This window comes from Eleutherodactylus coqui, chromosome 1, assembly GCF_035609145.1.
Source record: "Eleutherodactylus coqui strain aEleCoq1 chromosome 1, aEleCoq1.hap1, whole genome shotgun sequence".
NCBI lineage: Eukaryota > Metazoa > Chordata > Amphibia > Anura > Eleutherodactylidae > Eleutherodactylus > Eleutherodactylus coqui.
The window spans coordinates 103,270,663-103,298,661 of record NC_089837.1 but is presented as its reverse complement, the minus strand read 5'-3'; the positions used below and the strand labels follow the sequence as shown (position 1 = coordinate 103,298,661).

Below are 27,999 nucleotides of genomic sequence, written 5' to 3'. Positions count from 1 at the left end.
CGTAGCCAATAAAGGTATCACCTCTATAATACTTCAGTCTTTTCTATACAAGAATATTAACATCACTCATAGTATGTAATGATGGGTTTATATTACCTTTTCTATTTCTTTTAAGGTGAACCCTTCACCAGGTTGCTTTGCCATGAGATGCACATCAGCACCTGAATTACACAAAACAAGTGATCATTGCAACTTTTTTTTATATTTCATCTTAATAATAGCATTATACATGTAGTCGCATCAGAGGCCGATAGTGCTGCAGAAGCATGAAGCAGGGGCGTAACTATAGAGGATGCAGGGGATGTGGTTGCACCCGGGCCCAGGAGCCTTAGGGGGCCCATAAGGCCTCTCTTCTCCATATAGGGAGCCCAGTACTATGAATAAAGCATTATAGTTGGGGGCCCTGTTACAGGTTTTGCACTGGGGCTCAGGAGCTTCAAGTTACGCCTCTGGCAGGAAGTATTATTGGCATGCTTCTCTAACCACAGTAGTACAAAGAAATAATTACGATTCAACATGAAGATGCAAAAAAGTTGAATTTATGTGTGACTATTTGGCAAATGCCAGGTTAAGCAGCCAGTGCAGAGTCCAATCCAACATTGCTGAGAACTGACCAGGTGCAAATACTAGACAACAGGAATTTGGCAATAATTAACCTGGGCACAGAAATACTGACTCAGGTCAACCTTATAATAAACTGGAAGAAGATACAGTTTGAACAATACCAACTCATGATCATGCATTGGTGATTAGGCGGATAAGTTAGTGTTAGGCTACACTGGCTAGAAAAGCATTGCTATAAAAAGTATGTATGAGAAGCCCATGGTTTCCAATGGGTTCTTTCAGGCTACAAAACATCTTTCATGTAAATAAATCCATTGGAAACCATGAGCTTCACATACATGCATTTTGTAGCAATGATTTTCTAGCCCGTGTGGAACCAGCCTTAGGCAGCCATCATGTGAGGGCTTGTAATAGATTCTTCACACACGTCTTATATCACAGAGATGGACTTCTTTGTCCTTCTTACCTATCCTCTGAGCAATGTCAGCAGCTCTCTCCCCCCAAATGCCATTGCAAGCCACAAGAACTACTTCGCTTTTTTCCACTACATTAAAAATGGCCGTCTCCATAGCACAGTGTCCTGAGCCACTCACAGCCAGGGTCAAAGTGTTCTTTGTCTGGAAGGCATATTGTATCCCAAGTTTAATGTCATCCATTATCTGTAGGAGAGAAAGATACATAAATTACTAAATAATGCATCACACAAAAGCTTCCTATATGTTTTTCCTATATAACATAATACTCAAATATGTTTACACATCAGTAGGCAATGGTGTGGTCCCACATTATATTTTGTAGGAATAATGAGTCGCACAACCCTGCGGTGGTGCCTAAAACTTGAAGGCTGCAGTGAGGCTGTAGGGGTGAATGAGTTAAGCCTGATTTAGATGCAACGATTATCGCTTAAAAGATGTCTTTTTGAGCGACTTTTGAGCCATAATTGTTGTGTGCATTTAAAGGGCAAGGTGATCACGCAAACGGCAGTTTGATTGATCGTTTTGAGCAATCACTTTGCGCTCCAAGCGGGTTATGCAGAAGACAATCGGGGCTGCTTCCAGCTGTTCTCTTCTCAAAGCGCTCAGTTGTTATACAGCTGAGCGCCCCGAGCGGGGTATGCAGAAGATAAGCAGGGCGGCTTCCAGCTGTTCTCTTCTCGGAGAGCTCAGCTGTTATACAGCTGAGTGCTCCGAGTGGGGTATGCAGAACACAGCTGGAGTGCTGTGTTCTTCATACCCCGGCTGCGTTCACGGAGCGCTCAACTGGTGTACAGCTGTGCACTCTGTGCGGAGTATGAAGAACATAGCTAGACCGCTGTGTTCTTCATACCCTGGCTGTGTTCACTGAGCAGGATACAGCTGAAACAATAGTATCAGCTGTATCCCGCTGTGAACTTCTGATAAGACTGATCGCGTTTCGTTAACGAAAACTGCACGATGTCATTGCAGTTAGACACAATGATTATCGCTCAAAAGATGGCTTTGAGCGACAATCATTTTGTCTAAATGGGCCTTTAGATAGGATGAATAGGTGGAGGTGCTGCTAATCAAGGTGATGCAAAGATACAGATATGAGAAACAACTGACACAAACCGCAACCTTCCAGGCAAAGAAGTTTTGACACAAAGGAAAAATTCTAAAATATTTTATTAATTAATGAGCCAGCACAAAATGCGTTTCGAAGCAAAGGCCTCTTCTTTTGTCAAGCTGGAATATGGACAGCTACGGCTCGTAGATAGCTCAGCTGTACATTATTAGGACAAAGGATCAGGCACCAACTGAGGCAGAGGAGCCATATAGAAGCTTGCTGGAGCTATAGCTGTCCAAATTCCAGCCTGACTAAAAAAAGACCTTCCTCCTCGAAACATGTGTTGTGGTGGCTTACTGATTAATCAAGAAGATTTGAACCATTTCTTCTTGTCAAAATGCCTTTGTCTGGAAGGTTGTGCCTTGTGCCAGTTATTTCTTCTACCTGTATCTTCACATTATATTTTGTGTCCAACTTGCTTACATGGACCATGTTTAATAATTGATATTACTCTCCCTGTTATCGTTTGTCTTGACCAAGCATGTAGGCTGCCACAGGGCTACATGTATAACCTTGACTTATCATAAGATTCTGCTTTAAAGTGTTATAAAGAGTCAAAATAAGTCTATCTGTGAAAACTGTAACATCTTGAGTAGTATCTTGCTAATTATTAATCAAAGAGACTTTTCTAATATCCATTTTCCCAGCCATCTGTGGTTGTAGCTTTTAATGCAATCACTGCGTACAATACTTCCCAACAGTGCCACTTCTAAGACCTTCCTGTTAGCATTTACCAGTGTTACCGTGTCCAGAAATTGAGGACTGTGCAAAATTAAGAGGCCAGCATTGCAGAAATGGCAAATGTTTTAGATATCGGGATTTTTTAAAGTATCTCTCAGGTACTGTATGAGTCACTGGGAAACAAAATTTTTTTTACAAGTGCGATATCGATCCGAGTTTCTCAGACTGATATCGCGCCCACGCATGTGTATGCACGCATCAAAGATTCCATCCCATGTGTGTAAATTACATTTCAGGGATTTGATCTGATATCTGTCATTTTGATGGGCCAGGAATGATCAGTTTCATTCATGAAAGTATATGGCTATTGGACTTAGTCTAGTCTTACCCATACATTGTATACAAGCCAAAATTTCAGTCATCATATTTTATGTAAAGTGGCTATTCTTCAAATATTGCTGACATCAGATCCCTGGGAGATAAAGAGTGGTGAATGTGAAAGAGTGGTTTGCAGAAGACTTTGGCACAGATTTTTACTTATTGTAATCCATTTTTTTAAGTAAGCGCTCATAATAAATGACCACCAAAAGGTGCTGATACACATTAGAGGAGCATTGGTTGAACTTGCTGATTTCAGTGAGACTGGCCAATTGGCTAATGTCTCAAGAAAGAAGTGTGTGTATATCTGGAGAAAAAAGGATCAGTCATGTTAGATTTCAACATGTCCGATCCTTTGTTCTCACGGGAAACAAGCTGCTGCCACAGATGTCTGTGGCTTTCTCCCCTTTCCTTATTGAGAACACATCCACGATCAGCATGTGTATGGGAGGGCTCAAGAGGAATAACTGTTGTCTGAAAAAGTGTATGTCCACCTTTACTGTACAGCATATGGAGCTAAAATGTAGTAAATGAATGCAAGAATAGTGGTGTCTAATAAGCCCCAGTAAGTCACCCTGAGCTAGAACAGGAGCTAAGTACAGCGTCTTCATAGCAGCTGGGGTACATGCAAATTTGAATGTCGCTTTCCGGACAAGTCATTTAAACATTACCTATTGAACATATACAAGGAATGTACTAAAACAATATTAGTGGTGATCACATGCATTGATTCACTAGGGTCTAAGAAGCCACTGGTAAAATCTTCTAAGTCATTAACATAGAAAATTAATTCTTATATATTTTATTAAAGAACCCAAATTCCGATCATTATATCCCAGTAGATATTGATTGAACATCATTTCTTCAAACCATAATTATGTAGGAAGCCTTGATCGGTCCATGTAATACTTCTAGGGGGCTTCTGCCAGCCCATTACCCATTAGCTAAGCAGGAACTTCTGGGATGCTGTGAGGTACCCCTCCGCCCCCCAAAGTGACCGTATATATTATTTCCAGAAACCTGAGATTCCGGGTGGTTTAGAAAAACATGGTAATGAGCACCTTAATAACTAGCTGGGATAGGATGGCTTTAATATACAGACAGAGGTATTGCGAAATATTTGTTAATGGTTTGACACTGCCGTAGTAAACATTTACTTTAGCCTATTTGTTATAATCGTTAACTAACGGTTACAAGACAATATAATAACAGCCTTTTTTGAATTCTCACATCTGTTTTTCCCAAAAGTCTTCTAATGGAATTATTATATGGTCTACTGAATACATTTATTTTCTAGTGATTTTCCTAGTGGTACTCCAAATAGTTGTCAAGTGATAAATGTTAATCAGGGTGACCCATAGAATTCTAGACATTAAATTACAAAATATATAATTGTGTTGGTATGTGTTTATAATAGTCCGACTAGACTGAAGCTATCTAATCCTGTACATATCTAAGAAGATCCCGCTCATTGAAAAAGAAAGTTGTGCTTGAAGGAACTACATGGAGAAGATAATCATTCATGGATGATATCACATAAACCAATGAGAAGACTCAAGCAGAAGAGAAGATTATTTGTAGAAACATTATTCATGTTACCTTCAAGAGAAATAAAAGATACTGTATATTGGAGACCAATGGTGGTGGGCATTTTGTTCTGTATGGTGGAGCACCATGAGTAGGTATGGGCTTTTTTTTACCTTACCTGAAACATCTTAGTATCAATTGGACTAATAATTGATTGTGCTCCTGCAGCTTGTATTCGAGGTGGCACGTTTGCTGGACCTGGTCCCAAAAGCAGCTTTTGAGGGACATGTAAAGGTAACTGTAGGGATTCTGGACTGCTCACAGATAGCAAGGAAGTCATGTTTCTCTTGAAGTAACAGAATGTAAAACAAGCTTTGGCCTCACTATCTGTTATATAGTCTTTTAATTCACTCATTATTAACTTCTTAACTAGTGAAGCACATCTTGGTCCACCCAGCCGTCTGAAATTTCCAATCAGAATTGTCCTTTCTTGACTCCTACTTCTTAGAAACAAGTCCACCAAGTTCAACCTTTTTTTGATCTATCTTACATAATTATTTGCTAAATTAATTATAACCCTTAATTCCATTAGTTAATAAATAAGGATCTCTGTCATTACTATCCCTTGGGGTAGGGCATTCAATAGTTTGACTACTCTACTGTGCAGAACCCCTTCCTACATAGTTGACTCAATCTACTTTCCTCTACTCGTAATGTTCCCTGGTCCTTTGTCAGTCCTTGGGAAGAATAAATTATGTGTCTTCCTCTGGATCAATATTGCTGAATAATAGGCTGATTTATAGCTTGTCAATAACTTGACAAAGACCAACAGGTCGAAACGTTGCTGTCGTTTTTTATCCTGTCATGGGAGAACAAAGGACGTTTTCTATAATGCAAACCCAGATGCTTCCGCTTTTTCTTTTCCTAATAGGCTGATTTTCTGATTTTTCACAGGTAGATAAACTGCTGCGGAGAGCAAGCTGACAATGAGTATGTTGATTGGCCATTGTTAATAATGTGTACTTGGACAAATTATTGCTAGTACAGGGACGAACAATCATTACTATGTTTGTCCCCATAGAGAGAATGCATTCATTAATAGTTCATCTTCTCGTTTACACAGGTAGATGTGCTGCCGATGAGCAAGCATTCAGCTGACTAATGAATGTTTGCTCATTCGTTGGCTGATCGCATGCATAGTCACAAGTGCTTGATCATCAATCCGTGTGAAAGGGCCTTTAGGTATCTCTTTTCCAAACTGAACAGGAACTTGTTGAGTCAGGTACTGTATACTATTCAGTTATGAGTGGTAAACGTATTCATATCTGGCTTATTATGAGCAGATGAGTCACATATAAGCCTGATTGCTTAGATTCCAAAAAGTCTAAGCAGACCTACCATGTCCGTTAGTTTGCTTCATGACTATGATAAAGCATAGGTGATTAACAAAACTATGGGCCATTTTGTATCTTTCTATTTTATTAAAGATACTCTGTGGATTAATGGATTAACCAAGTAGCTCTCATTTCACAAAACATGAACATCCTCCCAATCGCTGAGCTACAGTATAGGGCTTTACTTTTGTACTATCTGGATGCCTATTTCCTAGGCTGCCACTGTAAAATCATAGGGAATGGGGGTGCAGGGCCAAAGGTCCTTCAGCTGCTCACTGTATCATAGCTGAGCTCCATTAAACCTCTGAAAGCCCTGGCAAAGCCATAAAACAAGGTACCCTGGTAATACATCCATACCCAAGTATAATGAAGTTTAACCCCTTATTGTCCCCTCTTACATAACCCCCTTCTTTTACATTGCCCGTTCTCTGGCAACCGGAAACGATTGGGGGTTCACTGCACCCTGCCCACCATCACTGAAGCCATCCTGCCGACATCGCCAAAATGAAGTAGGGTGGATGTATGCTATGAGATAGAGGTGATAGACTGAGGCAGAGGCAGCAACACTTTTATAAACAACTGAACCTTACCTAACAATAGTAAATTTATGCATGGTTTCTTTCTGTAGGAGTATACGAGTACTTGAGTGTTACATAATAATATACTGTTTCATACTCTTAAAGCGACAGTCCATGAATGTCTAAATATTCTGGCATATTTGACTAATGTATACATCTCTTCTCAAACTGGGCACATGATAACGCTTTGCAGGTATATCACCTCTCCAGCTGCCCATGTCCTATACCAACTTTAATATCGGTAGCCTAGACTCATACCACCCCGTTGGAGATGCGTCTTTATACACAAGATGCTGGACGTAGTTGATGTAATTGTTACTGAAGTCTCATGTATTACTGCTTCCTCACTTTTCGCATCCAGTGCTGAAACTTCACTTTAGCACACATCGTTAACATATCATTGGGCAAGACTCTACACTTTATACTTTATGCTATATGTCACTTCTTGACGCGGAATCTCTCGGAATTCGGCACGGGGGTTTTGTCCATTTACATGTCTAAATCTGCTTGTGGATCCACATCAACACCTGTGTAGAAAAGAGGTGGCTTTTGACATTCTTTTTAGGGGGGCAATTCATGTGAAAAATTCAGCCATGAATTCCGCCGTCTAAACATACCCTAACATGGGAATTTTGATATGGATATGGGTGGATTTGCTGCAGATTTGCAATGGTGAAATCGCCATTGCAAATCCACTGCGATTCTGCTGCAAATCTGTGTCAAAGTCCACTGTTTGTTTGCAATCTGCATGGTTTCTCTAAATGTGTACAGATTCAAAAAAATGTGTACAAACTTCTTGCAAGGTGGTGCAGAGCCCCTGTGTATTCTTTTTAATTCAACTTTAGTGTTATCTCTGTGGAGATGTACAGCATATAAAGGGTGCTTTCACACAGGCGGAATTATTCTGGCATGAAGCAGGGGAATTTGCAGTCATGTATTAAGATTTAGGGCTCAGTCACACGGGCGCCGATCCGCCCGTGTTTCTGGATGATAAGACGGCCACACTGCAGGTGCGAACGACTCTCTCCGCACCGGCCAGAAAAAAGAACACATGGCTGGCAATGGAGCCGGTCATGCGGAGATTCATCCACATGCGGTGCGGCCGTCTTATCGTTCAAAAACACAGGCGGATCGGCGCCTGTGTGCCTGATCCCTTACACTAAATGTGCGGATTTTGATGCAAATTTGAAAATGGCTGAAATCTACCTGCAATTATACATTAAATTCTGCTGCATCCTGCCAGAATAATTTCTGCTGTCTGAAAGAACCTAAAGGCATGTTATTACATATTTACATAATAACATAGTATGTTAGACTGAGAGAAGACAAATGTCCATCTATTTCAGCCTGTTTCCACCCCCCTTGTTGATCCACACGAAGGCAAAAAAGCCCCAATGAGGCAGAAGTCAATTTAGCCTATTTTGGGGGGAAAAATCCTTCCCGACTCCATAGTGGCAGTCAGAATAATCCCCGAATCAGCATTTGAAAGGTTCCTACCTGACTGGATCAACAACCCTGCTGTTTATTTAATGTCTATATTCTGTAATATCATAGTCCTCTAGAAAGGCATCTAGTCCCCTCTTGAACTCCTATATCAATTTTGCCATCACCATGTCCTCAGGCAGAGAGTTCCATAGTCTCACTGCTCTTACAGTAAAGAACCCCCTTCTGTGTTGGTGATGAAACTTTCTTTCCTCTAAACGCAGAGGATGCCCTCTTGTTACCGTCACAGTCCTGGGTATAAACAGATCATGGGAGAGATCCTTGTATTGTCCCCCAATGTCTTTATACATAGTTATGCGGTCACCCTTTAACCATCATTTTTCTAGGGTGAATAATCCCAATTTTGATTCTAGTTGGCTCCCGTACAAGTTGGAAAAGTTGGATATCTTTAATTGTCCTCAAGAACTTATTGCCCTTGTGAGATTCGCATGTTTCATCTTCCCATATTATATCCACATTCCCCTCCCTAATCTCCCACTGCCTTTCTGGTATTGCTTGTGCTACAGGTAGTATTTCCGAGGAAACTACATTGGATGACCTTGCCCTAAGATTAGAACCTAGATCCCTGAAATAATTTTTAAGGGTCCTCTATCGACCTCTAACTTTGTTATTGGTGCCAATGTGCACTATGACTGCTGGATCCTCACCAGCCACTCCCAGTAATCTGTGAACTCGATCCGCGATGTGTTGAACTCAAGCACCAGGAAGGCAACACACTGTTCAAAGATCCCAGTCTTTGTGGAAGATTGCCCTTTCTGTCCCCCTAATAACTGTGTCCCCCACCACTAGGACCTGTCTAGCCTGCCCTGCGCTCCCCTTACCCTTGTTACTTGAGCAGTCATCTCCCTGACGGTCAGAGGGCATATCGTGCTGCAGAAGTGCTAACCCTGTAATGGCATCCCCTCATCCGCCAACTTTGCAAACTTGTTGGGGTGTACCAGTTCAGGACTAGGGGTCTCTTCCCTCTACCCCTCCTGTCACCCAGCTAGCTGCCTGCTCATCCTGCTCTCCTGAACTACCATCCACCCCCACATCTACCCAAGTGAGCAGCAAACCCCTTTCCAGTTTGTCAATGGATCTTAGTGTTGCCAGCCGTTCATTTAGATCTAGGATCTGGGTTTCCAAATACTCAAGGTGCTCACATCTCATACAGCAGTATGCACCCTCGACGGGCTGGTCAAGGACTGCATTCATGGCACAAGATGAACACAGAACAGCATTGCCAAACATGGAACCCATTCTAGTGGGGATCTACAATTTAACTTAAAAAAGAAACAAAAATCAACCAGATCACACTAGTGGGAGAGTCCACTAATTAGGCCCTTCTGGACTATGGTCGATGAGCAGATTAACAAAATCTGCCTGACTACAATTAAACTGACCCCAGAATTATTCAGCTTGTGGAAACCATGCGCACATCTTTGTCCTTCACGTATGAGCCTTCCACCCATAGTACTAGAGAGTCTCATACTGAAGTAAGTTTTTGTAACTTGTCCACCCCCCTCCCCCACACACACACCACACGTCCTTTATAATATCACTATATATATCACTTCTTTCTACCTTCTCTATCTGGATCATAAGTGATTATCTAAGACATAACCCAATGGAAGTCATTGTATCCTCCTGAAATGTTTGTTTTTCTGCATGTTTTCTTATCCTGTATATGTCTGATTTGGAACAACCACTTTTCTTTTTTCTTTGTTCATGATTACCCTTTGTTAGGGTTTTGTTCCTATACTCCATTCATACCTTATTTTATGCAAAGACCTGCAAGTCTCCTTTTTGCAAAGCATGTATATTAATATATTTGTTCCTCAATAATGAAATTGCATAAAGAAAAAAATCTAGCAGCCCTAAGGTATGTTTACACAGGATGTCTTTTCAGCAGCAGAAAATTCACTATGTAAGGCCACCTGCAGACGGCCGGGTTGGATCCCGCTGCGGGAATTCTTGCAGCGGGACTCGACCAGAGCTGCTGCAGGGACCAGCGCGGCACTCACCTGCTCCCGTGGCTCCGGCTCTGTGATGTGCCGGCTGCCGCCCAGCCGGCGCATGCACAGAGTGGAGCCAGCGGCAGGGGAGTGACATTTCTGTGCGAAATAGAGCATGCCGCGATTTGTTTCCGCACGAGATTTCACGCAGACAAATCGCGGCTGTCTGAATAGGATTGCGTTTTCTAACGCAATCCTATGGCAGCTTCCACGGGTGGAAATTCTGTGGGAAAACCCGCCACGGAATTTCCGCCCTTATGCAGGGGGCCTATCCCTGGCAAAATCGACGTGTATTATACATGTAGATGTGCCTTAAATTTCACCCAACTCACTGGAAGGGGTAAAATCCGCATCACAAATTGACTTGCTGTGGATTTAATATCCGCGCCACAGATCAATTTGCGGTGTGGATTGTTTGCCCAGTGTGTGAATGAGAATTCTTTAAATCTTATCCTATGCTTAGGGCTCACACTTACTTCCGATAGCCTTTTTTTGAGGGAAAAATAAAATCGCAGCGATATCGCAGGTGCGAACTTGTGTTTTTTGTGCAATTGCGATGCGTTTTTGTTCTCTGAAAACTCGCATCGCATGGTAGGAGTATTTAATGCCTCTCTTACGTTTTTTTTTAATGGTCTTGCTTTTCTGCAGAAAACATAGCACCATCGCATCGCATTCTTGCACGCGTTATGCGTTTTGCGATGCGATATTACAGAACTCCATTGACTTACATGGGCGAGAAGAAAATAGCACATAGCACGCGAGAAAAAAACGCAACCTCGTAGACGTGAAAACATCGCAAATGAGCACAGCTACATTAGACTCAATGTATTTCAATGTCCTACCAAAAAAAGCAGCCTCGCAAAAACGCTATCGCAAGTGAGTGTGAGCCCTTATACCGTAGTGCACTGCATATTTTCTGTATGCAGTCTGCAGCGGAAAATACACAACATATGCTGTACGTGTGACTATACCTTTTAGGGACCTTTTACACATAAGGAATTACGCTGTTAAACACAGCCAAATATGAAGCTGCAGAATTCCGTACCAAAATCCACAAATCCACAAATCTAACTGCGGATTTTGATGCAGAATTATAGGCAGCTTTTAAGCCATCTTCAATTCTGCATCCAAATCCGCAGGCAGTCTTTTGGTGCGGAATTTACCGCGGCTTGTATTGCATGGTGCAGCCTATTCTGTCCCGTGTGAAAGATCCGTTGCATGACACATTCAGACATACTTGAACTCAGCGGAATCATGTTAACTGCAGTAGTATGACAATGCTGTAGCTTTACTTACATGACTATTTAAAAGCATAGATATTGTCATACCTAGTGATGTAATGATGAGTTAAACCAAAGGGCAAACTTAATTCTGCTACATCTGTATAAGAACTTTTATGCCCTTGTGGTTGTGCATCCATCTGCCATGCAACAGAAGTCATAATTGAGGGACTTACCTGGAACACTTCTGGGTGCATATGACCAAGCACCTGTAGACCCCCAGCAGTCTGTATTCGCGGAGGAACATTTGAAGGGCCAGGGCCCAGCATTAGGCGTTGAGGGATACATAGAGGCAGCAGAAGGGCTGGAGATGGAGGCACAATTGTATGAGTAGACATCCTGACAGAGCCTGACAGCCGGGCAGCCCGAAGTAAAGTATATGATAATCCTCTAACTGTGCCTTGCATCTTTATTAACCCTTAACTGGATAATGGAAGGTAATGCACAGTGAACCTTAACCCAGTCTCTGAGTCCCTGCAATTCAGGCATCATTTCAATAGTAAACTTACTCCTCCCACCCTCGCTCTCTATTTGTCACACAGTGTCACTCCCACTAATCTCAAGGTCACAGGTGCCTGACCCGTACTCCGTAACACTAGGGACATTACACCTGTCTACATCTAACAGGACATCTTCTACGCTGAAAGTGTCAAATATGTGGTCATAGTGACTGTTATATCAAGGACTTGTGAAGACAAATATTTGATTACTGACTAGGAAAAACATTCAGTTGTTTAGTTTTGCCTCTGATAAACTAGGTATTCTTGGATAACACATGAGCATATAACTTTTCACTACGAACATGGGCGACATGGACCATGATGATGTCTACGTGCTCTCAAGTGTGTGTCATTCCAAAGGACAGGTTGTGAGGTCTGCTAATAGATAACCACCATCTAACACACAAATACGAAGTTACTCATTACAGTAGGACTGGGTAAAGAATCATTTACTGCTGACAAGACAAATTGTTCTTAGAGTAATGAATGTCCTGAATAATAACATGCTGTTCCAAGGGTGGTTTCATATCTCTACTGGAGCCTCCGTTCTCTACTGGAGCCTCTGTTCTCTACTGGAGCCTCCATTCTCTACTGAAGCCTCCGTTCTCTACTGGAGCCTCCATTTGGCTCTTGTACAGATGTAAAACCACATTTTTTTTACACTAAAATTCATTTTTTTCAGGGAAGAGCCTATATGTAAAGCTTTTCCCTGAAAAACAATTCAGGGGTGCCAACAGACCATTGCCTTCAATGGAGCCACCGGCAGTAGCCGTGGCTCCATTGAAAACAATGCGTGCATTCCCTATGGTGCACGCATGTCCTATCTTTACAGGCACGCACCTGTAAGACACGGACATGTGAACACACCATAGGGAATGCATTATTTCAAATAGAAGCATGTTTTTGTGCGCGCGTATGAATGCACAAAAACACGCTTGTGTGAAGCCACCTTTACAAATGCAATGGCCACATGGAAGACCCATTGAAGTGGAATGTCAAAATTTCCAGACTTGCTAGGGGTGATATTTCGGGAAATGGTGGGGTCCCGTTGGTCAGACCCCAATCGACTGGCAAGTTAGCCCTTATCCTAATGGATAACGTACTGAGATGGGAATACCCCTTTAACCCCTTAAGGACATGCGTTAAGTGGCATTAAGGGGCTAAAGGGGCCATAAGCTCTCACCCCTATATGAGGGGACCTGCAGTAGAAATGAAGCTTTATATTTGGGGTCCTTGATACAGATTTTGCATTGAAGCCCAACAGCTCCAAGTTACATTAAAAAAATTGTGTCTAAAAGAACCAATGGTTTCCTATGGATTCCTTCAGACGAACAAGTCACGTGTCAAAAGATAGAAGATAGGCGCGTTCTTTCAATACCGAAATTTCTATCACGCCAAAAGATGGGACATGTCCTATCTTTTAACAGACCAACGCAGGAGACTCCATAGTGTCTCTCCCTATAGAAATAAACGTGTGTTCAGCTGGGATCAGGAAGGAGAGTTTAGTGAACAGCTTTCTAATGTATGACAAGTTTACTATTACAGTACTATTAGGTAGGGTTTAGAGATGAGCGAACGTACTCGTTTAGGGCGATTTCGCAATCGAGCAGCACTTTTTTCGAGTAACTGACTACTTGGCCAAAAAAAAATGGGGGTGCCAGGGGTGAGCGGGGGTTGCAGAGGGGAGTGGGGGGGGAGAGAGAGTTCCCCCCTGTTCCCCACTGCTACCCCCCGCTCCACCACGCTGTCCCCCGCCCCCGGCGCCCCCCAAATCTTTTCGCCTGAGTAGTCAGTTACTCGAAAAAGCGCTGCTCGATTGCGAAATCGCCCTAAACGAGTACGCTCGCTCATCTCTAGTAGGGTTATCACGGGGCGAATTTGCCGCTTTCTTCCGTGCGGACTTTCAGTGTTTTTTTTTTTTTGCGTGTACATTCTGCAAGCAAAACCCGCAGGCAAGTTGAGCTGAAGTACCGTGTTTATTAATGTGTGTTTTAAGTGTATTTTCCACACAGAATTTTTGCTACAGAAATTAGAGTTTATATCCGCAACTGCATGTACGTATTTTGCCTTCTTAGTGCAAAAAATCTGCTGCAGATCCGCAATGTTTCAATGGATTTCACGATTTTTCTTGAGGCCTATTGACCTACAAACGTCGTCAAAAATGACATGCTGCGGTTCAATAATCCACATTTCCTTGCGTAAATTTTCTGCTACGTGAGAACCACATTTTGCAAAACCTCATTGATGTAGCTTTTATTTCAAATGCTGCGGATTTTCTTTGCGTCAGGTCTGCACAAAAGTAAAGCAGCAAATCTGCCCCATGTGAACCCAGCCGTATCATCCAATTTTCATCTCTTTTAGTTGTTTTGGCTTTTATGGTTTTGTTAGAGGAATCAGCTTGCACTCTGACCTGCTTCGCCCCCGCACACCTCCGTCACTCCCCTTGTTTGTGTCTGGATTAGTAAATCCTGATGAAGTTATTATTTAATCTCACACTTACAGTACACTTGCATACCTGAATGTTATCTTATGTACTTGTAAAGAAAGGGAAGAAATGTCCTTTATGTGCATTATATACTTTATTCATGTATGCATGTGTCTTAGCCACCTCTGTTGTGTCAGCCAAATGACTGAAAAGCTCAACAGATTAATTTGTGTTTTGCGGATCCGTTACGCATCATTAAAAAGAACAGTTTTTACGAAGCCTAGCTTTTCCTCCGTTCATCATGCAATGCCCTGTTGTCTTGCTGAAGAATCACCTGGTCATGTTACATATTAAAGGAACCAAACTAAAGTTCATTTTATCTACATTTACTGTTCGGTTACTTACCCCCCAGCCTACAGTATTGAGCAATATATTTATGTGTTACTGTAGTTTTCTTCAATGGGATGACTAATAGGAAGTCTTTAGTTAGCACAGGGATGGCTGGCTAACTGCCTTTTGGGAGCCACAGTAATGTCTAGCTGCTGGTCAGAAGCTCCAGAAGCATAAGCTGCTGTATAATTTTCAGTTCTCATCTTCTCTACCCTACCCTAGCTCCAAAAACCTAGCACACACCTGTAAAATGTATCCAACACCAGTAACAATAGTTCCTGAAGTGTCCCAAATACTAGTGCTCAGAGCAGAAAGTATCCATACTAAGGTCACATATCACCTACAGTTACAATGAAAATGATTCCACCTTCGTTACAGATTAAAATCCCAGGGGCAGAAAACGTCTGTTGTAACCAAAACGAACCGAACCGACCCAATAGGAATAATTTTCTGGTTACAATTGACATTCCATCTCAAAATCAAACTCCTATAGAGCTTTCTACCACGCCCGCGACCCTTACATGAGAAGTCTTGACGGTAGTGCATTTACACAAACCATCTGTACATCTATGACTTGTATATGAGAAGTCTAGATGGTAGCGGTTTATGCAAAACCATCTGAGTTGCTCACAGATAAGTGATTTAGTGACAGTAGCGGATTTTCGATCGGTCTGACTGTCACCTAATCTAGTTTTTATTAGGACAAGACTTATTGCATACATATAATATATCAAGCTGTATTGCAGCAAACACCAGTTTATACATAACATAACAGAGCAGGTACTCTCTTCTAACCTTTACATACTCTGGAGTCCTGCGTCTAGAGTTTTATTGTCCTTAAGTATTCCTAAACTAAACCTTGCTATCTAACCAAAAGATAAAATTAAAACGTAAGAAAGAGGAAAGAGATCGGGAGAATACTGAGAGTATAGCTACAGAAGAGGAAAGGAAAAGATTTTGAGGAGGTGAATGGTAAGGGGGGAGGGTGAGGGAGAAGAGGGGCTGGGCAGGGGTGGGAGATGGGTCATCGGCATACCTCAACTTTCATGCTTGCTTTTCCGCAAGTTTGAGTTTTCAAGAATTGAGCCGACCGGTCCAGGCGTCAATATTGGGTCATTTCTGGCGTGATGATCTCGTGTGTCTCTCCTTTCCAGACCTGGGGGGGATGGCTGCATAACTAAGGCGTAACCAGCCCATGGGCTATCCAGTCTGCGGCCCTGGGGGTGACCTGAAATCTAGCCATGGCCTCCAAATTACATAGAACTTTTCAGTGGTCATGTCTTCGTCAGCCCTCATTTCCTCAAACCTCGCCAGCTCATTGACCGCCTCGACCCATTGACTCCTGGAGGGGTGGGCAGAAGACCGCCAATACCTTGGAATGACTTGCCTGACTGCCTGGACAAAAAAGCAAAGCAATCCCTTTTTGGTGTTTGAAACAGATCCCGGATACATGGATAACACTGCTATCTCTAGTGTGAGTCGCACTTCCCTTCTGCATAGACTATTGTGTAACCTTGATACGTCCTTCCATAATGCAGCTATCGGCGGGCATTCCCACCAGATGTGTGAGATGCTTCCCTTTGCGTTTGGGCATCTCCAGCATGTGGATGAGGCCTGAGGGAACATTCTGTGCAGCCGCTCTGGGGTTCTGTACCAGCGTGACACAATCTTGAAGTTTAATTCCTGTAATCTGGAGGAGACCGACCCTTTACGTGTCAGGGCGAAGGACGTCTCCCACGCCTCCGGGGGGAAGCATCTGCCCAATTCGTTCTCCCAAGCCACAATGTACCCTGGCGGGGTGCCCCTTATCTCCCATTCCAGCAACATCTTATAAAGTAGTGAGATTAAGTGTCCAGGGGAGCCAGTGGACATGCTTATTTTTTCGAAAGGGGTGAGATCCTTTGCTAGGTTTGATCCAGGTGTCAGGGAATCTAATGAGCCTCTCAGCTGGAAATATTCCACCCAGGCCCCTGGTGGTACATGACTCTCTATAAAGAGTTCCATCAGGGGCTTCAGCCCTGACTGCCCCAACACGTCCCTCAGGCGCGGCGTTATATTCGTGGGGACAATCAGCAGGGATTTTCGCTGCTCGAAAGCTTTAAATTGGGGGTTTGCTATTAATGGGGCGAGAGGACCGGGGACCGAGACCAACGGATATCCTCTCAAGAGGCCCAGCCCAATAAAATTTTAATGTATACTAATAAAGGATAAATTTTAGGTATATGCCTATTCTGTGAAGGGCCTTTTCGTTACAAATTAAGTTTATTTTTAAAAAATGTACAAACTTTCAGCTGTTTGCAAAAATCAAATCCAAGAAGAACTATTTACATAGCTCTACGCAACTAAGATAACAAGTGACTTCTCCAAATTCAACACAAAGTGCCACTTTTAATGACTACTGCAGTCACAGAATTATTCAACCCCTTCGTGAGAAGCATCTGTCATTGCTTCTTTGCTGTTATGACCTGTTGCAAATGTGTTGCATAGCCATACACCAGCGCTGACAGCGTTCCTAAGTCCATTCCTCATGGGCAATGGCCTCCAGTTCACTAATATTATTGGGTTTGTGTGCTGCAATTGCCTTATTCACATCTCACCAGATTTTCTAGGGGCACACTCCAGAATCTTCCAGGTTTTCTTTTGAAACCAAGCCTTGGTGGACTCTGAGGTATGCTTGTGATCATTCTCCTGCTACTTGCCCCTTCATACCCCATTACCAGTGTTGTGGATTTCCTTTTGTGTCCAACGACTTACTCAATTTGGAATGTTTACACCCTTCCAGATTAATTCTGAATTGATTATATGCGTATAAGAAGATTTCACACTGACACAGGTTCAGCATGTATAAGCTTCCTCAATTCTACTTTATTGTTGGGCGCGCAGCCTCTTTTAAAGAGTTTAACATATCTGCCCATCTGGGCAGGTCAAAGATTACATAGATACAACGTATTGTTTAGTTATTGGATAAGCATCTTGCAATTCTTCCATCCTCCGGTCATCTGTGATTGGCCATCAGGTGGTGGACGAGATGAGTGGGTTGTCTTGGACCCACGTATGGTTCCTCTGATGCGATTGGATATTACATCTTGAACTATTAATTGCACAAACCCCCCGTGTTATTTGCATAAGTTTCCAGTAAAACTGCTTGGGTTATTATTGCGGTAGCTGTTTCAGACTGCGGTTATCTATGTCTGATTTCTACTTCTTCTAAAGTCACAAAACAGATGGAAAATGTAACGTGTTTATACTATATATTATCTTGTCAGCAAAGTTTAGGGAATAGAAGTTTCATTACAGGAAGTAGAGATATTGCATAGATGTAAGAACATATATCTATATTTGTATCAGAACAGAAGGCAAACATGGTAAAGTACTGTCATTTGTTATACAGAATAAAAACAGATTCACTGTCCACTACAAAGGTCCACAGTCCAGAATATAGATATATTGGGTTTCCACCACACCAGAACCCATTAATTATAATGAATGCATCTTTAAAAGCGCTGGTGTTTTCATAGGAGGCAGATGGACTATTTGGGCTCCCTTTAGACTTCAGGGTCCAGGTGTGACTGCAACCTCATGATATATACACTCATGATATATACACTACCTCAGAAAAACAATTTAGTTATAGTTGTATTTCCAAGCCCTTTATCATCCTTCTGCAACACCCTGCATCTGACTGACTTCTTAAATTACACAGATGAAAAACATCCAAATATACCCAGTTAGTCCTTCACTTAAACACTGCGGCCTCTCCAAACACTTGATTGGAGGGGGTGCCGCTTCTTGGACACAATGATCTGATCCTGATGATCTAACCTGATGATTGGTCATTGCTACTTATGCAGACATCGGCATCTAGAGGGTTTGGAGAGGAACGGGGCCCCCTTCGTCACTCCATTGGCATTTCCGCAATGCAATATCTGGGTGTTGATGGTTACCATGGCAACTGGAGGTCAAATCATGACTTCTAGGTCTGCCATGTAAAGTGGTCTGTGTGGGTCACTGTCATCATGACAGAAATGGACATTACTGCTAGTGATGAATGTAACAGACATAATACACTGTAAGGAGAGCATTATCTAAACCAGGGTTTCCCAAAGTCTGCTTCGCGAGAACTTCTCAGGGGCTCCGATGGAGGGTCTAGGTCCCCGCTCTACTCACCACTTGTGGTGTGAATATATTTGGCTATTTGTAACCCTTCATCTTGTATCCATACAGCCATGAATGTTCAATGTATAAATTATAAGGATTGTATAACTGAGTCTTATAGACTTGCTGGAACCTTGTTAGTATCTGGACATAGTTTCACCATTGTCTTGTAATTCTAGCACCATTGTCTCTAGAGTCTTGTGATCTATTGTCTAATTAATCCTGCAAATCTATCATCATCCTTTTAAGACTGAAGTAGAGCCTTATGTTTGTTTGAAGTTTAGTGCTGCCATTGTGTTAAGAATCAGTTTTGTTGGTTTCATCTGGTTCTATTTGAGGAATGGTCACTTCAGAGGAATGGTCCCTTTTCAAACACACAACTCTATGCATTAATATTTGCAATATAAATATTCAAGCAATAGATCATACTAAGTATAAAAGACAGGAGAGCGTTTTGGAGAGTTAAGACCCATTTAAACACAACGATTATCACTCAAAGTTCGCTCAAAAGACATTTTTTGAGTGATAATCGTTGTCTGCATTTACACGGCATAAATGTGTAAATGAAGGCGCACACTGTATGCAGAAGACAAGCATGACCGCTATCTTCTGCATACAGCTGTTGTCTTCTCGGAGCACTCAGCTGGTATCCAAGTGCTCCGAACGGGGTATGCAGAACACAGATGGAGCGCTGTCTTCTGCATACTCCTGCTGTGTTTACAGAGCGCTCAGCTGGTATACAGCTGAGCGCTCCGAGCAGGGTATACAGAAGACAGCTGGAGTGCTGTCTTCTGCATACTTCTGCTGTGTTCACCGAGCGGGATACCAGCTGAGACAATAGTATCAGCGGCTGCTGCCGCCGGCCCTATTGAAAACATAGGGTGAAGATTGCGCTTCCCTGCCACAGCTATGACAGAGGATTCCTTCATCCCTACAGGGACCGCGGGGATGAAGGAATCCCCTGCCACAGGCGTGGCAGAGGACTGCAATACTATCTTATTGCTTTCAAAATGCAAATTCAAAGTAATAGATATTTAGCTTGTTATCTGCTAATATCTGTGGGGAGTAGAACGCTGTTAACTATTTGCACATTTGTTCGTGCGATCGTGCTAACCATATCGCGGTTATGCGTTAAACATGTGATCGTGTGAAAAAATGGCAATTGCGACAAATTTTGGCACATTCGTTCTATAAGACACAGCGACCTTCCCCCCACTTTGGAGGGAAGAAAAGTGCATCTTATAGAGCGAAAAATACGGTATTAAAAAGACATTTTAACATTTATCCTCCACTTTGCTTTAGTTCGTAGGAAAGAACTAAAGGGCTAACAGAATTTGTAATTGCCATTTAGAAAACTTTGAGGGGTAGAATTTTTTAAATGGGGTGATTTATGGGGGTTCTGATATATAGGCCTCTGAAAGTCTCTTCACAACTGAATTGGTCCCTTAAAAATAGATTGCCTCTATACTTACACGATCTCTGACATCCAAAATGAATAAAAGGACACCTTAAAAATAGTGCCACCATACAGCGTACATATGGTAAATGTTATTTATTAGCTATTTTGAGTGTTTATCTGACTTAGGCCTCATTCACACGGGCGTGGTTTTCATGCCTAATAGGGGCATTAAAAAATTGCGGCTATTAGAGCCAATGGTTTCCTATAGAAACGTTCAGATGAAGGATTTTTAGACGCCCAAAAAACTCACACCTTAAAAAGATAGCTACAATGCACGCATGTAAGGTCCGTGCTACGTGAAAAGATAGGACCTGACCTATCTTTGGTGCGTGCTGCGCAGGAGTCTCCATAGACTTCTATAGGAGCAGGAGCTTAGCTGTGTCCAACGCTCTGAAAAGATTAGAAGTCATTAGGAGGATTTCTGCTGACCGAGAGAATTCAAAACAGCCTCTACACCCAGAAGCACGTTTTAAATGTCCTGCTATAAACTCCTGTTAGTTCCCGCAGGGATGAATGGAAACCCCGAGGGTTCCCTTAATCCCCATGGGGACTAACAGGAGTTTACAATGGGACATTTAAAATGTGCTTCTGGGCTGCATATTGTACACAGCGGGGAATTCCTCCAGCCCTGCTGCTAGGCAATTTCCCAGCAGCAGGGGGCAGTAGGGGACTCCCTCCACCTCTCTCTCCAGCATCAGGTTCCGCAAGGGATTTCCCCATAGGAGGGAGAGAGGGGGGGCGGGGTCAGAGGGCTTCCCTGAGAGTGGTTTTGGGGATAGAGGGATCTGCCCACTAGTCTCACCCCTCTAGTCCCTGCCCCCTGTCAACTTGCCAAGGGGAAATCCCAGGGAAGAGACCTCTAGCCCTGCCCTCTGCGCTATGGGGTTATCCCCCGGGGATCCCCTGTAGCCCCGCCCCCTCTCTCTTTGCACTATGTGGATATGCCTTGGGGATTCCCATAGCAGGGAGAGAGAGAGAGTGGGGTTATGTGGGATTATTCCAGAGCAGGGAGAGAGAGTGGGGCTATAGCTTAATCCCTCATAGCCCCGCTCTCCCTGCTATGGGAAAATCCCAAAGTCCGGCTGGCTTCTTCTCTCTCTCCTCCTGGAGAAGCTGCACTTTTTTAAAGCAACACACTTCTCCAGTGAATGGGCAATTTTCACTCACATGAAGCTCGATTCTTTTGCATGTGGAAAATTGCCTGTTCACATGATTTTTAGTGTAATTTTTTTCACGTGCTTATACTGGGCTAACACGACACCCATGTGAAAGAAGCTTAACAAGCAGAAAAAATAAAAGTTTGAAAATAGCAATTTTTAAATAATTTTCTTTAAATTTAGAATTAAAAAAAAAAAGAAAAATGCATTGACCAAATCTAACCACATAAATTACATTGTCACCAAGGAACATTCCAGAATCACTTGCATAAATAAAAGCATTCCAAAGTTAACATTCTGGCGCCGTAAAAAAGCCTTAACGGCAAAGGGCCCAGCGCATATATTCCGAGGCCAAAATGCCGCGGGACCTGGGGAGACATTCGCCCCTCCCTCCCTCTCGCTGGCTCACCTTCTCCCCTCCAGCTGTTTGCAATGGGAGGGTGTGGGACAGGGGTGGAGCTAAGCTCCCACCCACTCTCCATCCCTTGTCCGCAACCAGCAATGGGAGGGGGCGCAGTATTGCTCCACCCCTTCCCATTGCAAACAGCATCAAGGGGCAGAGAGGAGAAGGGGGAGGGAGTTTAGCAGTCACGCTACTAAACTACCTTCCATCTCCAGCAGCTAGCATAGACGCCCATGGGGATTTATGCAGCTGCCACCGCCGGCATGTAGACGCTCGGTCGGGTTCTTTTACGCCGCGGAAATACGCCCCTGTACACTGATGCATTGTAAGCAAATATATCAGAGGGGCAGCGTATATCAACTGGGCGTGAAAACATGGCCGATATTCGCCCGTGTGAATAAGCCCTTAAAGTGACAAATGTCCGGGAGGCCAAAACTGTCTGCAAGTGGAAGGGGGTTAAACCTCCTACACAGCTGTTTCAGTTCATGACTGTGTTTCAACCTACATATGAAAATGATGATGATTATTAACTGTTTGGTTCAGTAGTTCATCATACACCTGACAATAACCCTAGAAAATTCCTGGCTTTGTGCAAGTGTACCTACAAGAATTGATGCTGTTTCGAAGGCAAATGGGGATCACATCAACTATTAATCTGATTTAGATTTCTCTTATGTTCACTTTGCATTTTGTTAATTGACAAAAATAAACTATTAACACTTTTATTTGAAAGCATTTTTACTTTGCAGCATTTTTCCACACCTGCCTAAAACTTTTGCACATTACTGTATATAGCTTTTCTTTATTGCCCCTTCTTTATACATTTTCAGTGTTGCATTTTCCAATGTTTTTTATGAAAGCCTCCTGTATACTCCACGTTGATAGATGCCGCGTATGCAAAGTTGTCACATCCTGTCATGACTGATTCAACAGTTCATCTCGATGAGCTGGTGACTTCCATAATGGCGTAGGGTCTCCATTTCTTCTGCTTTGTTTTGGAAAAGGCCTGGGCTGGTCCTTTGTTCACCCGCTTTTATAATAAGTGTGTATATATCCCTAGACTACTGTCACCCGCATAGGCAGGGGCTATCAGCTCATATAGAGGATCATACTCTACCTTGCTAATGACATTCAGCATTAGGAAGAAAACTTTGCTAAGCCACTAGAACATTGGCTCGAGATTTTAGCCAAAAATGATTACAGCTGTCTTAGGCCTCATTTACACGAGCGTGAAATTCACACCGAACTTACCTGCACAAAAAAATCGCGGCTAAGTGCGGGAAAAATAGCATGAATGGACGATTTCCTGTTATCAAGCCACAAGCTTAATTAGCAGTGAAATTGCCCATTCACACAATCCGGAGCTGCATGTCACAGAGAGAGGAAGATGAAGGAAAGCCCCGGGGGAACCCCCTTCTCTGCGGCACTTTCCTTCATCTCAGCCAGACTTGAGGGATATCCCCTCTGCGGCGATGTTGGGTTTCATCTGCAGGGAAGAATAAGGAAATTCCTAGCAGCACAATGTCAGGCTTCACCTGCAGGGGAGAGTAAGGAAATTCCCAGCAGTGCAGGATTTCCTTATGCTTCCCTGCAGGTGAACCCTGATATTGCGCTGCTGGTCATTTCCTTATTCTCCCCTGCAGTGGAACCCTGACTACGATGAAGGGAAGCCCTGCAGAGAAGGGGGTTCCCCCGGGGCTTTCCTTCACCTATATTTCTACCCGCTGCAGGAAGAGAGAGGTTCCCCTGCAGAGGAATTCCTTCTCTCCCTGCTATGGGACAGCTGAACGGCATATTTTTAATGACTTGCTTTAAACTCCTGTTAGTCTCCTCATCCCTGCAGGGACTGAAGGTGCATTTACACACAAAGATGATCGGTCAAAAGATGGCTTTTAAGCGATCACTTTGCATAAATTACTACTTGGTACTAATGCCTATTAGTACCAATTAGTAATGTGTGAGCCACCAGGAGCTGTATTCGGAGAACAGACCACCTGCTGTTCTCTGAATAAATTCCCTTTGTTCTGCCATGGGGCTGACAGATGAGAGAATTTAATCAGCGCTCCCCGGGCAGAACACAGCGTGCGGTCTGTCTTATCAGCTGTTCTGTCAAATGGCGGATTTTATGCCGAACTGAAATTCATCGTTTGGCAGAAAAGTGAAAGATGAGCACATGTACACGCAACAATAATTATCGCTCAAAATATGGCTTTTGAGTGAATTTTGAGCGATAATCGTTGTATCTAAATGGGCCTTAAAGGGGTTGTCCTGCGCCAAAACATAAATTTTTTTTTTGCACAGTCCCCCAGTTACTCCACAGTAATACCGCATCCATGTGTTTATTTTTTATGAAAAACAACATTTCTTACCTGGATCCCCGTTCTGCAACTTTGAAAAATCTTCTGTCCAAGATGGCGCCGCTGGTCTTCTCCCACGGTGCACCGCGGGTCTTCTCCCATGGTACACCATGGATGTTCTTCTGCAGTCTGCGCTCCACTGCCGATTCCAGCCACCTCATTGGCTGATCGGCACCACGTAATGGAGGCGGAGCAACGCGATGACGCGGAGAGGAGGACGGCCAAGGGAGGAGCCAGGACGCAGCTCGTGAGCACGGACCATCCAGAAGAGGAATCGTCTCTGCGCAAGCCCGACTGATCCAGCGACCAGAGGAGAACTTTGGTCGGCGCCATGGAAACTGGGACGCCAGCACAGGGGGGGGGGACCCCCTGTAGGTAAGTAAATAACTTCTGTATGGCCAATATTTAATGCACGATGTATATTACAAAGTGCCTTTATATGGTCATACAGAAGTGTATAACTTCACTTGCTTTTGCGGGACAACCCCTTTAACAGGAGCTAACAGCAGGACATTTAAAATGTGCTTCTGTGTTTTGTGGTGCGGCAGTACTCACTCCCCCCTTATCTCCTGTCATCTCCCATCCCGATTGTTAAGTTTAAACTCCTAAACTTGTTATCCAACTCCCATTGGAGTCTATGGAAACTCCTGCGCCTCGTGCACCAAGGATCGGTCAGGTTCTATCTTTTCACGCAGCAGGGAATTTCAGTTGCGGGAATTCAGTCACGCATTTCCTATTTTAGGTGCGATTTTTGTGCGTGCTTAAAATTCTCCCATCGGAATATTTTCATAGGCATCCATTGGTTCAATTAGCTGCGATTTGTTTGCATGGGTAATATGGTGTGCATTTCATGCTCCTGTGAATAAGGCCTTAAGGCCCATCTACACACACAGATATCTTTCAAAACACTGAAAGATCAAAGATCATTTTGCATAAAGTACTAATAGGCACTAATTGCTATTGGTACTTTATTAGCTTCATTTGCATACAAATAAGCTTCTGGGAGCTGTTGCAAAACTCAGCAGGAGGTCTGAGCTCTGTAATAAGTTCAATTGTTCAGCCACGGGCTCCCCGTGGAGAATTCAGCACCATGGACAGCAGACACAGCCAGCGGTCCTGCTTATTAGCTGTTTTTAGCCTGAGAACTGAGAACAGCCATAACAATGTTATCAGCTGTAATCAGCTCTCCGCGGGCAGAACACAGCACGCGGTCCTACTTGTCAGCTGTTCTGCTGAACAACAGTTTTCAAGCAGAACTGAAAACCGTAGTTCGACCAAACAGTGAAAGATGGACACATTTATACACAATGATTATCGCTCAAAAGACGGCTTTTGAGCGATAATCATTGTGTCTAAATGGGCCTTTATGTAGTAAGGCCAATTCGGAGTACAAATTTGATTGCCCAGCAGCTCAGTTGGAACAATGAGGTTCATTAGAAGGATGACAATGGAGTGTATATAAAAGCTGGTGAGGTGGGAGTTTTACACAGAATGCAACTTTTTTGCAACATGGTAATAGGCTGCATAGTCACTAATAATATAGTCAGCAATTGATTGGTGCATATTCCTTCATGCAGCAGGACAACAATCTGAGGTTGGCTTTTAAGCTATGCAAAACAGTATTTAATGAAGAATCTGGAAAATTTAGTTTAGTTAATTAGTTGTAGGTAACATTTCAAGACAAAATAATCATTCAGGATATTTTGGAATTCTATATGATAATACACAATATTACAGGCTTGCTAACATTTTGTATTACCATTAGCGATTTATGATACATAAGCTTTACTATTACCCTTAGTGGCGAGTTAATTATGATCTGTAGGACATTTTATGTAAAGTGGTTACTATACCGTTATTATTGACGTCAGACCACGGGGAAGTACAAGATGGTGAAGGCATTAAGCAACTACCAGAGTAAATGATGGTATGTCACAAACCTTGATTGTGGGCAGAGGCGTAACTTGAAGCTTCTGGGCCCGAATACAAAGTTTGTAACAGGGCCCCCAACGATAATGCTTTATTCATAGTATTGGGCTTCTTGTATGCAGAGAAGAGGCCTTATGGGCCCCCTAAGGCTTGTGAGCCCGGGTGCAACCGCATCCCCTATAGTTATGCCCCTAATTGTGGGTTAAACTATGTAATCAAAAGCAAAATTAGGTGACTTGTGAAGTGCTCCAGCATCTGGTAAAACTTTCTAAAGGCCCATTTACACGAGCAGATAATCGGTCAAAGATCGCTTAAATGCCAGTTTGAGTGACAGCTTTGAGCAATCATTTTGCATAAAAAATAATTGGTATTCGAGTAGCAATCCCCCGTGGAGAACTACTGATAAAAGTGATCGTTAAAATCAAGTGAGCTTGATTTTAACGATCACCAAAAAGTGCCCGAAATGTGGGTGCCCCGTGGCCATTTACGCGCACCGATTATCACTAAAACGATCGCCGATTAGCGAATTTTTAGCGATAATCGTCCAGTGTAAATGGGCCTTTAGTCTGGTGGTATAATGTTTTTTTGTGTAGAAAATACCACAAGGGTGTAAAATGACTTGCAGGCCATACAATGCTGCCTGAGAAAAAAATATGCAAATGAGTGATTGACTAACACCACCACAGTGCCACATATTGGAAGGTACTGAATACTCATGTATAGATGGTTGTTTCAGGGTTCTTGCAGTGGCATAGCAATAGGAGTTGCAATTGTGACCAGGTCCCTAAGCTAGGGGGGATCAAAGGCCCCCCCTCACCACAATAACTATTGCTGAGCGAGCCTAACCCTTGACCTTCTGTCTGATCGAGTAGTCAGGTTAAATAAACAGACTTCATCAATCATCCATCTTGCTGCCTATTGGATTATGTTCAAGCGTAGTTCAGCTCCCCCCCCCCCCCTTCCCTGCTGTGCACTAGGCAGGAGAAGAGGGAGAAGTTGGGCAACACTCATGGCCACATAATCAACAGGCAGCATGAGTAATAATGATTGAAGTCTGTCTGGTCCGACTACTTGGCCAGATGGAGGTTTAGGGTGCGAGAAGGGGGGTGACTCTAGTACCTACATGAGGCACTTTTTTTGCAGGGGGGAAAGTCATGGAAGGGACCCTATTATCTTTAGGGAAACCTTTTCTTTGGAGATTGAGGGCCACAGGGAAGGCTCTATTACTTTAAACACCTTAGTTATGCCCCTGAGTTCTGGACCATGATTGCACAGTAGGAGGTCTGGTTAGCTGTGTGGAAGCCATCAATGTGGGCCCAGAGAGGTAATGTTTCATCCAAGGTTATAGGTAATCTTATAGTTCATGCAAATAAGTGATGGGATAATGCAAACCCATTATTTCATAACTCATTTGCATAGCTTTTCCACAGGAAACATGACATGTTCAATAAGACTCCCTACACCCTCTAGGTGGAACATTACCTCCCTGGGCTCACATTGATGTTCTCTCACCCAGCAACCAAACCCCCCAGAACAGCTGTATGTGCATTGGTATTCCGTTTTGGCTTCCATCCCTATTCATGTTGCAAGGCTCCTTCAAAGGTTGGATGGTGACTCATAGGGTAGCTATCTTCCAATAGAGGGCGCTGTGGAGGCGTTATTCTATCACTCATTTGTATACCTGAGATTTTGCTGTAAAACAATAAAAACGTTTCTTGCGTGTAATCTCTGTGCTGGTAAA

General features: G+C 43.1%; 1 protein-coding gene across 1 annotated transcript in view; it reads right to left on the bottom strand.

The window, feature by feature from the left end:
- The window catches only part of AGXT (alanine--glyoxylate aminotransferase), a 29,727-nt gene extending 17,788 nt beyond the window's left edge, over positions 1-11,939 (bottom strand). The window contains exons 1-3 of the mRNA XM_066589495.1: positions 11,660-11,939; positions 1,031-1,223; positions 97-161 (exon numbers count right to left, since the gene is read on the bottom strand). Of these exons, the coding sequence (XP_066445592.1) occupies positions 97-161; positions 1,031-1,223; positions 11,660-11,890 (489 nt within the window). The 5' untranslated portion in view covers positions 11,891-11,939. The remainder of the gene's footprint in view (positions 1-96; positions 162-1,030; positions 1,224-11,659) is intronic.
- Positions 11,940-27,999: the final 16,060 nt, after the last annotated feature.